The 17,370-nt window shown below is 36.9% G+C and overlaps 1 protein-coding gene across 1 annotated transcript in view; it reads right to left on the reverse strand.

The window, feature by feature from the left end:
- The window catches only part of LOC114303489 (uncharacterized), a 33,853-nt gene extending 29,262 nt beyond the window's left edge, over window positions 1-4,591 (reverse strand). The window contains exons 1-5 of the mRNA XM_082910780.1: window positions 4,286-4,591; window positions 4,014-4,044; window positions 3,743-3,756; window positions 3,597-3,647; window positions 1,148-1,217 (exon numbers count right to left, since the gene is read on the reverse strand). Coding sequence (XP_082766906.1) covers window positions 1,148-1,217; window positions 3,597-3,647; window positions 3,743-3,756; window positions 4,014-4,044; window positions 4,286-4,525 — 406 coding nt within the window. The 5' untranslated portion in view covers window positions 4,526-4,591. The remainder of the gene's footprint in view (window positions 1-1,147; window positions 1,218-3,596; window positions 3,648-3,742; window positions 3,757-4,013; window positions 4,045-4,285) is intronic.
- Window positions 4,592-17,370: the final 12,779 nt, after the last annotated feature.

A 17,370-nucleotide genomic window follows, 5' to 3' on the forward strand; every position in this document is an offset into this window, starting at 1 on the left:
AGAAGCTAGACTTGTGTGCTTGTGTTGATTTGTAAAGTTTTGACACGTGTTGTATTTTATTTTATCATTTATGTAATAAGGTAACGTAATGAAATTAAAAAGAATGTATACTTTCATTTCATATTGTTATACACTGCTCTGAATGGATGTTGCAAACGAACTCAATATAACAGATAATGGCTTCCGCACATCTATTAAAGAAATTTTGCCCCAATTATATTAAGAGTCCGTCTTGTTTTTGCTTTGTTAGACCTTTGATAGTTGAGGACTACTGGCCGATCACTACACCATCCTGTTTGGGGCGGGTTGGGGTCGTGACAACCACCCATCTATGTTTAATGTGTAATGTCATGTGTTAGACACATGTTAGCATGTGAATGTGTATGATTTTTCAATTATGTAATTCAAATTAAATTCACTTCAAACATAAGGCCTTAACATGCATGAAACGCATTTGTGGTCATTACTTGAGTCGAAAAAAATAATTAAATGAAGGCCAAAAATCCAATTACATTTTAAAATTGAAAAATAAAAACAAAGACAGAAAACAAAAAAAAAAGAAAAAGAAGTAAAAACAAAGAAGAGAACAAAAAAAGAAAAAGAGAGTGTGTCATGGGCCACTCAAACCTCACGATGAGCCTACTCAAGCCAACTGAGCTTAGCTGGGTTGACAACATCCTCGTCCTTAAGCTTCCTTTTCCTTCTTTTTCTTTTTCTCCTTTTTGGTTGAATAGCTACCTTATTGCACACATTAGACCATACTATTAATCTCTTATTTGAGCTTCTTAATATCTACTCCACTAAATCCTAAAATTTCAAATTTATCTATGAATATTTGAGATGTTTGTAATAGAGTTTTTGTTTTCACTTCTTTCCTGTAGCATTTAACATACAAAATAAATTTTCTATTGTACGTCTCTCTTTCTCTCTCTCACCTATTGCCCTCCTAATGAGGTTTGATTTTTTATCATTAAACCTCATGGAAGCTTAGAAATGAGAAAGACACTTAACAAAACTCAGTTATGCAACATTCAACATGGACTATTACCCAAAACAAACAAAAAAACAAAAGGATTTAAGATGCATTAACAATATAAAATATTTTCACAAATATTTGCAAAAAGACTTGAGAAGTCAATATGCATACTTTCAATAGCCTCATCTGTACGAAGCCTTTCATTTATTTTGTTCCCGCTGTCAATATCACGAAGCTCCACCTGTAGTTTAAAAGAAAACAACTATTAAATACACAATAATTTGAGCAAGATACCCGTTTAAAATGGGAAATGAAAAGGTCATGATATGCTTAAGGCTTAAGAAAAATCACAAGTCTAATCAAGAAGGGACAATTGCAAAATAAATTGATGCAGTAGCTTTCATGGTAATTATATACGAGCAATCTACTTGCCAAAAAACATAAAGAACATAAAATCAATATAATAATAAAACAAGCCCCCCCAAAAAAAATCTCTTCTTGCAAGAATGCCAATGAAATATTGTTCTTCAATTCCTCTCGCAAAAAATAAATAAATAAATAAACAAAAAAATCTTCACATACGCGCGCTCACACACACACACAAGCGCACACACCCACAGGGGTAAATTTGATACAGAACCATTAGCCCACTAGTATGGTTAGGTTAGTACCACACAATACACTATTTTAAAGAAGTTGCAAGCAACACAAATAATAGACAAGGGATGTTCGGTGATTTGATTTTTTTTTTTTGATGACAAGGAACCTTCCCAAGGCAGGGTGTCACTAGTTGCCTTTCAAGAACAACTCAGTGACCCCTTGCATGTGTGGGTGTGACCTTTTAGAAGTACCTAAGTGAATGACCTCTAGATTCCAAGTTGATAGTTCGGAGCCTCAACGTGGCCCCAAGGTTGGCCCTAAGCAACACATGGCACCCACGTTGACATCCTCCAGCAACACACCCAAGCAGCAACAGCATGCTGCATGCACGTGTCTAGCCCATTACGTGCATGCGCCTAGCCATCCACCCACGCCTGCTCGTATGTATGCATGCCTTGCCGGCCGCCCACGCCTATGCTAGTAGCTTGCTAGGCAGGTTTTTGGGGCTTGTTTTGAAGGGCCAAATAGAGTTTGGTCCAAGATTTTTATTGGGATTAGGCCTAGGTGTAAAGGAACCAAGTTTGATGATTTTTCTCAAATTGTGGAATTTATGAAAAATGATTGACTCCTCGGACATGGGTCATGTTTCCTCCTAGTTTGTCAATGGCTTAAAATGCTACTATAAATGGGGCATGGTTTTAACTTGCACATGGGGTCCCATGGCTTAAAGCAAGCGGCCAAGAGGCAACACCACATATGTGGGCTATCGAATGAAGGCATCAAGCTGGACTATGAAATAATCACCTTGTGCTTAGCAAGTGGGATGGTGTAACGCTACAAACAAGCTACAGATTGACATGTAGCCTTACTTGGGTGGCACGTTAGTGCAACACTACCAGCACACAATGGCCTTAGGCAGAATCTAGCACACGTGTATGCACAAGGAATCTGCCATGGGCATGAGAGTGACCCTCGGTGACTTATATACAAGAAATGAGGCCTGCTAGACCTTGTGACTCTTTGAGGTGTTGTCAAAGACCATGCATGCTATTTAAGCTTGTCGGCTAGGTTGAAGGCCTTCCCTAGTACATTCTTGTGTGGCTAGGTGCCTTGATAACATGAGCACCAATTGACCTTGAGAAGTTTGGCACTATGAAGCGACTTAAGCTGTACTTGGTGCACTTGAGACATCAACTCTTGTAGTATCTAGGAAGACGGAGCTTCCTTCGTGGGAGTTCTTACTTGACAAAGCATTAGGCCTTAAATGGATAAACACTCGAATTGTCAGTGAAATATAACGAGCTTAAACTTGGTCGAGTTTGAGCACCACATGGGCAAAAAATTGTTCCAATGTGTCTAAAAGAGTTAGTCCATGACATAGGGCCACATTGGACCCACCCCTATAGGGTAATCCCAGATACTTGCAATCACCCGCAAACCACAGCTATTGATTAATTTGATTTTGATTACATAGAAAAAAACCTAGCTATTTATTACTAGTCACTAGTTTTAACTCATGTCCTTTTTGTTTCAAAAGTAATTGGTATATGTGAAGTCAAGTAAGCCTAAGTCCCACCCAATTGCTTGGGGTTAGCCACATGTTTTGTTTTCTCTGGTTTGACTTTGTTAAAAGCCATATCTTAGTACAGTGAGTATAAGAAGTTTGTTTCCATTTCTTAGTTGGGCTAGGAAGTCAACGTTTCTATAAGAGAATTTCAATTATTTATGAGGTCAATTCAAATAATCATATAAGTATAACATCTACACATTTGTCTTCTAACTTAGAGCATACTCGATGTGAAATTTATCAAAGGAGATCCTTTCAAATCCTATAATTTTTTAAAACTTTGCAAACTTGACAGCAACTGATTCAATTGATTTAGTAAAGAAAGGGTATAGCACATGCTTGTAAAGTATTCCCAAGAGAATACATACCAAAGCATACATTAAATGTGTATTGCAAGTCTAAATTAGATGCCGATTGGAGGTAAACTAAGCCTAAAGGAATTTGTAAACAAACCTGTATGCATGCACCCCCCCTTCCTTGCACTGTGTGCTGTGCTTTTACAACCTAGATATCCACGAGTACAGGTAAATAACGAAAATTTATCCCAAAAAGAAAGGAAAAAAAACAAGACACAAATGTGAAAATGCTAAATCAGGTACCTGATAAATTTTGCCTGAAGTATGATGACAAGTCCCGTAGATAACAAAAGTGTAAGACATTACAGTCAGTAGAAGTATATATATGAGAAAAATGAATGTGAAAATGTGTAGAGAAGGAGAGTTTCTTGGGAAATAAGTAGAAAGTTGAGCCGTGATACTAGTAGGGGGGTAATCGAAGTAAAGCCCCAGATGCCCTCCCTCGTTACCAATAATAACAATAATAAATAAATACATAAATAAATAAAAAGTAGAAGGAAAATGAAAAGCAAACCTTTTCTTTCAATGACGTTTCCGGGTTTGACCTGTAGAGCAAATTGAGAAAATGATTAATAACACTAAACAAATCAAGAATACAGCAATCTTCACATAATAAGGGTCATTGCAAATCAAATTGATATTGGATGGAACTATGAAATTCCATTCCATTCCATTCCATAAACCTCAAACACATAGATTGAGCAATTATTAATTACAAGTAATTATATCATATCACATCACATCACATCACATCATTGCAAAATACAGAGAGAGAGAGAGAGAGACATCGGAGCCGCGGAACTTGGCACCGCGGAGCTGCGTGGCGGACCATGGACACTCGAGGACGGCCCCGAATGCATGATGGGGAGATTGGATCAGAGGGTGTGATCGCCGCCAAGTGGTGAGGGCTCTTGCTATCAAAGAACAAGATGAAGATGAAGATGAAGATGAAGAAGCGAATGATGATGGTGAAGTCGCAACGATGCTGTAAAGCGCTCGGGATGCTTGTTTACTCCAGACTCGCATGTTTTTTTCTCGCGGGCGCTTCCCAAGTGTGTGTCCCAATCCCAACTCCAAGCTCTTATATATGTTTGTCTGGACCAACAGAGTTAGGAGATTGCAATCTAACAAATTGTTAATTTGGGATAAATAATTTTTGGACTATTTTATTCAAAATTATGTGAATCTCATTTTAGTTAGAAAATTATAAAGAAAAATAACTCATGTTGTCATTTTGAATTGTCTACAATGATAATACTAAATTTCAAATATATTTTATTTACTTTTTATTTTATTTAAATAGAAAAAGCATTTTTTTTACTTATAATTTTGCTAATAAAAAAAATAGAAATAAGAGAGACTATTATATATATTTAAATAATTCAACATGTTTAAAAATAAAAAATAAAAAAGATGTGATATATTATTTTACTTTTAAGAACACTCGAGCGATAAAATCCAATTTTGGATTTCCTTAACCCAAAGGTCCAAGCTCTTAAATAGTATGTCGTAAAGACATCATTCTGTGAAATAACCATATTATTCTCAAAATTCACGCATTTATTTATTTGGATCACTCTCTTATCTGTTCAATTTATATTTCTCAAAACCTATTTTCTCTCTCTCTCTCTCTTTCTCTCTCTTCATCATTGGTTTAGGGTTTCCGATCGCAGTGGTTTTGCGGCCATCCAAGCGTCGAAAACCGCCTCCTCCTCCACCGGTCCTCCATGGCCCTCACTGTCTTCATCGCCCTCTTCTTTATGGACTTCTCCATTTACATTTGTCGCTTCTCCGAAAACTCCTCCGCCGATCTCCACCGCCGCCCTAGATCTAGTTCGTCAACAAGATCTTCCACACTCTCTCTCTTCTTTGACCTAGTAATAGTCGATGATTTTGATTTCTCGAAGGGTTTGTTCTGATCCACCAGCTTTCGTCAAATTCACCGTCAAGTCCACCAACGTCCGTCAAATCCGTTAGCGTGAGTTTGTCTTCACTTGTATCTATACATCTCTTCGTCGCTGTCGTCGCTAGAGACGACAGTAGCGGTAATGGATCAAGTACCTGGAGTGAAGATGATCGATGGAGAAAGACGATCGGAGCACACGAACTGTGTTTGTCTCAACCGACTTCTCTAGGGTTTCAAACTCGAAAACCTGAACCCCCACCACTACTATAGTCCTCATCATCTTCAAATTGAAATGATGATCACATTAGGTCCAATCAATTCATGTTCGAAAGAACACTAGAAAATCTATTTGAAACATGAGATGAATTTTGCTTAAATGAACCCAGTTTTGGAACTATCTTTATATTAGCCTCTTTTGGTTTAATTGTTGGTTAATAACAAAATTGTGATCTTGGGAACTATTTTAGGGATTATATTATGTTCTATCTATATGAATATGATTTGTAAGTTGAGCGGAATGGAATTCAATCCTTTTGTTGAATTATAGGCTTCTATCGTGTTGTTTGTTCCTATTGCTAGTCTAGATTCTGGTACTTTTTTTGGTTGAAAGAGCAAACAAGTATATTTTTTGGATCTGAGATGTATAGATCTAGATCTTCATATCTACCTTTTTTTTAATTGTTGATGATTATTGTTGCTGTTGATAATGATGATGAACATATAGAATAAACAAACAGATAAGATACCTGTGTGAATTTGAATAGATTTGTGTTGAATTTGAACAAATCATAAAAATGCACAGCAAGAGTGACATATATGATTTTTTTTTTAAAATTTTTATCTAGCTTGTTCTGTTTATCAATTTTTTCTTTCTTTGTTGTTCTTGTTGATTGCAACAGATAAACAAAAAAGTTTTGACACATATTTTCAACGAATTGTGTTTCAATAGATAAAAACAAAGAGATTTAATTTTTGACAGATAGAGAGACCAAGACATATAAATTTAAACAGATAAGTGTTAAAATTGAACAGATAATAAAATTTGGACAAATATTTGAACAGATAAGAAGAAAAAATTGAATCAATAAAAAAATTGAACAGATAAAAATTATTTCAATAGATAGGTTCAAAAAAATAAACAGATAAAAAAATTTCAGTAGATAGATTTTTTGAACAATAATTTTAACAAATAAGAATTTTGAGCAGATACAAATTTTAATAATTTGAACAGATAGGTTAAAAACAAATTTAGCATAAAAAGGATAAACCTAAAAAGAAAATGTCATTGAAAACAACAAAAGGGACTTCTCACAACAATATTTGACAAAACGTGTACTTCTCACCAAAAAAAATTACTAAGTGGACCTAACTTTTCATGTGGTCCTCAAATTGGATTTATGGGCACTTTTCTCTATTTTTAAACATTAAAAGTATATTTCCTTTTATTATTTTTGTTAAAAAAATTATTATATTACAATATTAATTTACACATGTTCATAGAAAAATTAACAAGTTGAAAAAAAAAATTATATTTAAATAAATAAAAAAAGAAATGTTATATACTCAGATTAATTTCAACATTTAACTAGTTAATTCAGAGTTTTGGCTCAGTCCAGCCATTGTTGTCCCATACTCCCATGAGATTAAGTTATCCCACACATATAGAACTATTAGTCTAACATTTACTTTTTTAACCAAACGTTGGACTATTTGTTTTGATGGATATGGAGTCCAATCACATAGCCTAATCCCATCAAACAACACCCCCTTAGTGTAATTATCATTAAAAAAAATAAAAAAATATTGAGCAAAAAACTACAATAATGACAACATATCAAATTTAAGATGGCTGGTTTAACTCAATTTACGTTCACATTCCCCCCCCCCTCTTTATCCACTATTAAAATATGTGATTATGCATCATTCACTATGACAAAAATTAATAGTGATTACACAAAATAAAGTATTTTTATAAAGTTGACTAAAAGACGGTAATATTGCTATCTTTAAGGAGATTCAAGACTATATGATTGGTAAATTATTCAAAAATCAAATCATACTCGTCTACCCCAAGATACAACAATCCAATTATATGTCAAGTTGATTAAACCATCTCTACAAAAGTGGTAAAATCCAAAATTCCACTATAAAAACACCCTTACAGATTACCTGAAAAACTGTATAAAAACATAATAGACAGTGGCAACTCTAGAAATTTTTTTCAGAGTGTTCATAGTGAGTACTCTATAATATTTTTTTTTTCAAGGTAGACATTCAAAATTTTTAATTTTTTTTTTGACTTGTCAAATCACACACATATAAATAAATGAAATAAAATTCTAATATATTATATTATTGTTTCAAAAAATAAAATGTAGATAGAAAAATTTATATAAATATATTTTATTTTTATCACTAGTATGATAAAAAAAAAATTGAGAAAAGCTCATTTAATTCAAATTGAGATAAATTATAAAATTGTTGATCAACATTAACGTTTAAGTGGTACACTTGCAAAATCACATAATTTTGTCAAATACTTTGCACAAGCTGAAACTCCACTGGGGTTGTTAACAACTCCGCCGGTCCCAAGCTCGAGTAAATGAGGAGGGTTGTGTGCTAGGTAGCCGACAGCCAATACGTAAAAAGGCCGCTCGGATCCCTTATGACAATGAATCCTACTTTGAATCGTTTAAATGTTAAGGCATTCCCCTCAAGTGATGCGTTACGCCTGCCTCTGGGTGTTTCGAAAAGTGAGCAAGGGGCGTCGCATCAATGCCTAGGTACGGTGAAAAATGAACAAAGGTTCCAGCGTTTTTTTGGACGAGCTCGGGTAAAGAAGCTAGTCCAAGACTATAGATTTAGGATAGCCACTTGGAATATAGGAACCTTACCTAGTCAGACAATGGAATTGGTAGATGTTATGATTAGGAGAAGAGTTAGTATAGCTTGCGTACAAGAAACTAAGTGAACGGGTAAGAAAGCTAGGGAAATTAAGGATACTGGTTTTAAACTGTATTATAGTGGTAGGGATAGACGCAAGAATGAGGTAGGAATCATAATTGCCAAGGGTCTTGTGGAGAGTGTAGTGACGGTCATTAGGAAAGGGAATAAGATTATGTTAGTTAAACTAGTTATTGGAGAGAATATAGTGAACATTATTAGTGCATACGCCTTTTAAGTAGGATTAGATGATTGGACTAAGAGGGATTTTTTAGAACAAATGGATGAGATCTTACAGGAGATACCTATAATAACCCGACCTTTTTATATGCTTTACATCTTTAATTATACGAGTAATTACGTGCTTAATGTGAAATTCCATGTGAAATTGTGTTTAAATATGTGAATTATTTGATTATGACATTATATCTATTGGTTATGAGGAAATCTGTTGAAATAGAGACTTTTAGATTGGAAATTGGAAGCTTTAGAGGCGTGATAATCCAAAATTGACTTCACAGTTATGATCAACATGATTTTTAGGGTATAATATGAATTTTTGTAAAAATTTAACAACCCCATTTTGTAGCTCGAGACTTATGGGGCTCGAATGGCCCGAGTCGAAAACAACGATGTTTTGATTTTTTTTTTTTCTTTCTCTTTCTCGTTTTTTCTGAAGATGAAGAAAATGAAAGTGAAGATGAAGAGAAGAGAAAGCTGGAGCTGGAGCTGGAGCTAGACAACTTCATCAATATCAACAACATCTTCATCAATAACATCATCATCAACAACAACAACATCTTCATCAACATCATCATCATCAACACATTATCATCATCAACAATTTTTATTTTTTATTTTTATTTTTTTTCTGATTCTGATAACCAAACCAAACGAAGCCTTAAGTCCCATCAAATGGGGTCGGCTACATGAATCCTTATTCTCCACGCAGCCCTATCAAAGGCCATTTCATTAGTCAAATTAAAGTAGATTCATATCTCTATTTATAACGCTAGTCAACGTTAATCTAAGCTTACCCCGTCCCCTAACACTTCCATCTACCGTTACAGCATCGCATCTCTTCACTACTGCCTCTGTTGGTCTCCGTTGAATATGACCAAACCATCTCAAACGATTCTCTCTCAACTTATCTTCTATCGGTGCTACTCCTACCTATTCCCGAATACACTCATTCATAATCATATCTTGTCTAGTCTTACCACACATCCACCTTAGCATCCTCATCTCAGCCACACTCATCTTATCTACATGTTGTTTCTTGGTTGCCCAACACTCCGTCCCATACAACATAGCTGGTCTAATAGCCGTTCTATAAAACTTACCTTTTAGTCTAGTGGGTATTCGTTTATCGCACAATACCCCAGACGTACTTCTCTACTTACACCATCCCGCCTTAATCCTATGGGCCACATGTGCATCAATCTCTCCCGCTGTTGTGATAATCGACCCTACATAACAAAAATGTTTACTCTTAGGCAGTTCTTGGTTCTCAATCTTCACTTCTCCTTTGCTTTCATTGTTACTGTTACTAAATTTACACTCCATGTACTCTGTCTTAGTTCTGCTTATCCGAAATCCTTTAGATTCAAGAGCTTTTCTCCAAATCTCCAACTTTGTGTTAACTCCTTCTCTAGTCTCATCCACTAACACAATATCGTCTGCGAAAAGCATACACCATGGCACGTCATCCTGAATATTTATCATTAACTCGTCCATAACTAAAGCAAAAAGATAAGGACTTAAGGTAGATCCTTGGTGTAACCCTACAGTGATAGGAAATTCATTTGTTTCTCCAGCTGGCGATCTAATAGTGGTCACCACCCCTTCGTACATGTCCCTAATCACGTCAATGTAGCCTTTTGTCACCCCTTTCTTCTCTAGCGCCCACCATATTATATCTCGGGGTACTCTGCCATATGCTTTCTCAAGGTCGATAAACACCATATGAATGTCTCTTTTCTTTTCTTTATACTTTTCTATTACTCTCTTCAAAAGATAGATCGCTTCCATTGTTGACCTACCAGGCATAAACCCAAATTGATTCTCTGACACCTCTGTTATGTCTCGCAATCGGCATTCCATCACCCTCTCCCACACTTTCATTATATGACACATTAGCTTAATTCCTCTATAGTTGTTACAATTCTGGACATCACCTTTATTCTTATAGATTGACACTAAAATACTCTTCCTCCACTCATCTGGCATGTTCCTAGTCAACAAAATTTTGCTAAACAACCTAGTCAACCAAGCAACTCTCTTTTTACCCAAACACTCCCAAGCTTCAATAGGGATATCATCAGGTCCTAAAGCCTTATTTGATTTCATCTTCTTAAGTGCAATCTCCACTTTAAAATTCCTAATCCTGCGATAGAACCTATAGTCTTGGTTTATCGTATTACTGATTATTTCTTCCCCTATTGTCGTACTTCCATGTTCATCATTTAACAGTTTCTCAAAATAATTCTTCCATCTTTCCTTAATCTCATCATCCTTCACCAATATCTTAGAATCCTCACTCTTGATGCACTTTACTTGATTAAAATCTCTTGTTTTCCTTTCCCGTATCTTAGCAAGTTTGTATACCCTCTTCTCTCCCTCCTTACTATCTAGTCTAGTGTATAGGTCATCATAAACTTTCAACTTAGTCTCTCTCACTACTTTCTTGACCTCTTTATTAGCCAATCTATAGCTCTTAAGGTTTTCCTCAGTTCTATCCTTCTGCCACTTTTTAAAGCACTCTTTTTTTGCCTTAACTACCGCTTGGACCTCTTCCCTCCACCACCAAGTTTCCCTAGAGCTGGGTCCCGTTCCTTTCGACTCTCCAAGCACTTCCCTTGAGATTCTCCTCATACAATTGGCCATCGAATTCCACATAGTGTTAGCATCACCTTCTAAGTTCCAAGTACCTTCCTTATCCATTCGATTCTTAAGTATTTCTAGTTTATCCCCTTTTAAGTCCCACTATCTCGTCCTACGACGCCCATCATCCTTCCTAGCTTGGTATTGCCCTCTAAAACATAAATCTAGTACCAAAATCCTATGTTGAGAGACCAGACTCTCTCCAGGAATCACCTTACAATCATTGCATTTTAGGCAGTCCACTTTTCTCACTAAGAAATAATCTATTTGGCTCTTAACTAATCCACTCTTAAAGGTTATCAAATGCTCATCCCTCTTCTTATACATAGTATTGGCCACCACCAGGTCAGAAGCCAACGCAAAATCAAAGATTCTCTCTCCAGCCTCATTTCTGTCACCAAAATCGTATCCACCATGCACCCTTTCATAACCTACTTTATCTATGCCCACATGGCCATTAAAATCTCCACCTATAACCAGGTTCTCTCCTATGGGTATCTCCTGTAAGATCTCATCCATTTGTTCCCAAAAATCCCTCTTAGTCTGATCATCTAACCCTACTTGAGGGGCGTAAGCGCTAATAATGTTCACTATATTCCCTCCAATAACTAGTTTAACTAGCATAATCCTATCTCCTTTCCTAGTGACCGCCACCACACTTTCCACAAGACCCTTGGCAATTATGATTCCTACCCCATTCCTGCGTCTATCCTTACCACTATAATAAAGTTTAAAACCAGTATCCTCAATTTCCCTAACTTTCTCTCCCGTCCACTTAGTTTCTTGTAAGCAAGCTATACTAACTCTCCTCCTAATCATAACATCTACCAATTCCATCGTCCTACCAGTTAAGGTTCCTATGTTCCAAGTGGCTATCCTAAACCTATAGTCTTGGACTAGCTTCTTTACCCGCGCTCGTCCAGAAAAACGCGGAAACCTTTGCCCATTTTTCACCGCACCTAGGCGTCGATACGGCGCCCCTTGCTCACTTTTCGAAACACCCGGAGGCAGGCGCAACGCATCACTTGAGGGGAACGACCTAGCATTTAAACGATTCAAAGTAGGATTCATTTTCATAAGGGATCCGAGCGGTTTTTTTACGTGTTGGCTGTCGGCTACCTAACACACAACTCTCCTCTTTAACCCGGGCTTGGGACCGGCGGAGTTGTTAACAACCCCGGTAGAGTTTTTTCTGATTCTGATCTACTTAGAAAAAAAAAAAAGAAGAAGAAGAAGAAGAAGAAGAGAAAACAGAGTTTCAGAGGAACATCTTCATCTTCATCAACATCAACAACATCTTCATCAACTTCAACATCAACATCAACACATTATCATCATCAACAAATTTTTTTTTTTTTTTTCAGATCCAGATCTACTTAGAAAAAAAAAAAGAGAAAACAGAGAGATCGGTGATACACAGAGAGATCGGTGATACCCACCGGCGCCACTACCATCACCGTCGATCATCTTTTCTCCTTCTCTCTTCTCTCTTCCTCTTCCTCTTCTCTTCTCTTCTCTCCTCTCTTTTCTCTCTCTCTCTCTCTCTCTCTCTCTCTCTCTCTCTCTCTCTCCTCTTCTCCTGTTTGTGTTCGAAAGAAAAAAGAAAAAAAAAAAAAAAAAAACTGCCCATAAGTTTCGAGCAGTCGAGCCATTCGAGCTCATAAGTTTTGAGCTACGAATCATTTTTCAAAATCTAATTTGTAATGAATTAATTGATGTAAATTAGGCTCCATTAACTTAACTAGTATGCCTTAATAAATATAAGGGTTATGCATATGACCTTGAGATGACTTAGTCAAAACAACTCAAAAATATCTTCTGGAGAGATTCTGAAGAGAGAGAGAGAGAGAAGGAGATCAGTCAAGGTTAGGAGATTGAAGAACTTGCTAAGGAGATTTGAAGAATACAACTTAAAAGTGAGTGTAAATCACTAGTAAACTCTCAATCCATCTTCAATTGCTTTGAATCAAGCTTTGAAATGAAATTTGTCATCCATGGAAGTTAGGGTTATGAGTTATAATTGAGAATGATCAAATCTCATAAATGATCATGTATCTCTTGGATGTGTGTAATGGAAAAGTTGATTCTTTTATGTTATGTTTAATTTGCATTGGCTTGGGAGAAATTGTGCATAATCTTACCCCTTTTGCATGCTTGAGCTCATATAAATATAGATATATGTGTATATATAATGAAAATCAAGGAATCATGGATTGGACGTGTAAAGGCCCAAATAAATCAAATCTTGATCTTAATGGGTTGGGATTTCATGTTTATTGTGTTTATATGCTATGTTTTTGAGGTAAATTTACTTGATTTTGGTAGCATGACTATCACTTGAAAGCTTAAAATTGTTGAAGTTTCGGATTGAATAGTAGAGCCCAAGACCGCACGTGCGGGATGCACAGCCGCACGTGCGGGGCTCGTAGCCGCACGTGCGGAAAATAGGGGAGATAGACTGGGGCATTCTACAATAAAAACACGTGCGGGCCGCACGTGCGACACACCTTCCAACACGTGTGGTGGGGGACTCCCGCACGTGCGCCATTGGGGAGAAATTCTGTCAGCTTCATTTCCCCTGTTTGACCCTCTGAAACTGTTAATGTATATATTTAATCCTTCTAAAATGCTTATAATTGAATGAGAATTTAATGAATTGGACATATGAAAAGGTTAAAGAAAAATAAATAACTTACAAGTTGTGTGTATGTGCCTTGTGTAAGTCACGTGCTAGAAGGAACCGTTGTTCATCCACATCACTGTGAATAGTAGTAGTGTAATGCTATGTTTCATTTATGTGTTGTGATTACGAATCTTATAATGTTACTTGTGAATGATGCTTATTATATCAATTGTGTTTTATTGGAAAAATGGAAATGATTGAAGGGCGATATATATAATGGACCCGAGGTCGTTTAGCTGAATTGTTTATGACTCATGGCCCAAGGCCGAGGGAGATGGAGACATGTTGATGTTCTATCTACCCTCTAAGTGTAGTAACCCGACCCTCGTATGTGATTCTGATACATTTCTAGTATCTTATTCTGTGCTTTCAAATGCTTAATGTGAAACTTCATGAGAAATTAAGGTTAAGTATATATATATATTATGAATTGAACCTGTATCTGTTGGGTAAGGAAAGTATCTGTTACAATTAGAATGTTAAATCAGAAATTGAGGGCCTTAGAGGCTTGATAATCCAAAATTGATTACATAATTGGAATCAGCATAATTTTTAAGTAATAATGAGCCTTTCTGTGAAATTTCAATTTGGGATGATTAAACGATTGATTTTTGTCCTATTTCCTTCTTATGGATATATGTGTGTGTTCTTTGACCATTTGATTAAGAAAAAATTCCTAACTCAAACATAGCTCCTGAAAGAAAACATTGGAGGGGAGAAGGTTAGAGAGGGTTGAAAGGAAGTTCAAGAAGAGGATTGGGAATTTGGTGAGCATTATTTGAGCTCAAGGTATGTAATTCTTGCTTTTGTTAAGTTCTCATGACAAAGGAGTAAGAAATTCTCTCAAATACTTAAGTGGACGTTATAATTAAAGAATCAAGGGTGTGTGTGATCTTGTTTAGTTGTGTTAATGAATGAATTGGTAATCTCCGCTTGAAATCCCATCTTTCCTCTCTTGATTTTACTTATTGTGTAGTGTTTATTTACATACTTACTTGATTATCAACTATGGTTATGTATATCTAGTTTATGAGGAGATTAAGTTATGTTGTGTTGTGAACTTCAAAGAATTACAAATTTAAATCATAAGTTAGAGTATGTGTGTATTGGAGGATCCCATTAATATGTTCTAGACCATGTTTTAGCAACTAAGAGAGCTATGCTGAGCCTTGTATATATTCACTAAAAGGTGGGATTTTAAAGGAAATTTCGGACTGTTTTGAGCAGAATCGCCGCACGTGCGGGGGTCATGGCCGCACGTGCGGGAACCTGAGTCGCACGTGCGGGAGTCATGGCCGCACGTACGGAGAAAATGGTGAATTTTGGTGTTGAACACTGCTAAAAAGGCATGTGCAGGGCATCACTGCCGCACGTGCGTGTCACGACCCAAACCCGGCCCTATGGGTTTAGCACCGTAACCGGCCAGTAATCCGAGATTACCGAAGGCCTGCTTAACAGTAATACAGTGAAACAGAGTACAGGGCCTGGCGGAAGCCAATACAGTAAATAAATAGTGTCCATTGAGCTGTGACAGTCTGTATGCAAAAGAGGCTTTTCATACATTATACAAAAACAGTACAGAACAGTATACAAAATTAACAGTCACACAGTACAGGGACCTAATCCCTGTATAACAGTACCGTAAACAGTCAGGCTATACAAAACAGTTAGACAGTACAGAAGACAGGCGGGGGAAAACCAACAAAACACCCCCAAGCCATAGCATGGCAACTCGGAACCTCGCAGTGAGGCACAAAGGCTGGCTTGACAAAACTGGAGTAACCCTGACGCCTCTAGCTGCGGTCTGGTGCCTGTACACCTACATATATATATGAGCAGTGAGCTAAAGCCCAGTGAATAACATAAAGCGTAAAGGGGTTTAGAATGAATGTCCTTACAGTAATGAAAACAGTTCATTTCAATCAGTAATTCAGTTGCTCAGTACAGTAAACAGTCATATGTGGTACATCCATTAGCATAACAGTAACAGTAGGTCTTAAAAGACCGGACAGTAATGATGGCCATCAGTCAGTAAACAGTAGTGGTTCCACAAGGAAACCGACAGAGATCTCTGTGACAGTAACAGTAACAGTAAACCGTAGATACTAAGGATGCCACAGTACAGTTCAGAAATAAAGGACATACATTCATTCAGTAAATAATACCAATTCAGTAAACAGTTCAGTTCAGTATTCAGAAGATAATCAGTTGAACATATCTTTACACAATTGTTACTCACAGAGTTCTGGGCTACAGTATGCTAGAGCGTGTCTCCCCAGTTGCCAACCCTACACGGTTCACAGGTTGAACACACTAAGCTACACAGTTGGGAAGACTCATAACTTAATCCCTAATTTGCCTTGGTGTGTTCTACAATGATATCCTCATCAAGATGCCTTAAACTAGGCCTAAGAATGCCTAGGATGGAATGAGGATGCAAAAATACACTTAGAAAACATTTTGCAAACTTTGCTGAAAATAAGAGCCTCGCTCGAGCGAGACCTTCTATGCTCGAGCGTAAGTCCAAAATCAAAGGCTTCGCTCGAGCGAGGAATCCTTCGCTCGAGCGGTCTGCAAAACAGTAAAAGTACTGGATGCTGAAATTCTACGCGCGATGGTCGCTCGATGGTCGCTCGAGCGGAGCCCTGGACAAAGGTGCTCGCTCGAGCGGGGAATCCTTCGCTCGAGCGAGGAAGCCAAATCTGGAATTTCCAGATTTGCCTCCCAAGCTCAAACCAAGCATTCAACCACTCCAAACTCGACCTCTTGGGCCCAAATTCTGGAAAACATCATTAAATTCAATGTATAACAAGTTTCAAAGCTCAATTTATGAATTCAAGCCCCAAAGGTGAGTCAATTAGAACCATATTCAAACCCATTTTCAAGAATGTGAAGAACATGCAAACATGCAAGGATTTAAACCAAATCAAAGCTTCAAAGCTTGTTCAAATGAGCTCATTCTTTTCAAAACAAGATGAAAACATGGTCTACTCTTACAACATGGACATGCATGTAACCATTTACCATGAATTCAACTCAAAACTCATTAATTCAACCATGCATGCAAGAAATGAGCTTCAATTCACCATTAATGACCCAAATCATGACTTAGTTCTACAATGAAGCATGAACCATGCAAGAACTAGTTCAATAGCATCAATAAGAAGATAAGATCCTTACCTAGAGCTTGAATTAGAAGACTAGGAGCTCAAATATGTAATCTATACTTCAATTCCTCAAGATTCACAAGCTAAATCAACAAGAACACTTCTCTCCCTCCCTAACTCTCTCTATGGTCGACAATGAGAGGGGAAAAGGCTGAGGAAATGTTTTGATTCAATGTGTGCAAGGCTCTAGCATCACTAGGTAGTGTGCCACTAAGGGTGGCAATATGGTAAATAAACCGAACTCTTTAATTGGCTTATTTTAATCTAATTTAATCATACCTAATCAATT

The sequence above is a fragment of the Camellia sinensis genome, unplaced genomic scaffold (genome assembly GCF_055761805.1).
Source record: "Camellia sinensis isolate YWXY unplaced genomic scaffold, ASM5576180v1 Unanchor1, whole genome shotgun sequence".
NCBI classification, from domain to species: domain Eukaryota; kingdom Viridiplantae; phylum Streptophyta; class Magnoliopsida; order Ericales; family Theaceae; genus Camellia; species Camellia sinensis.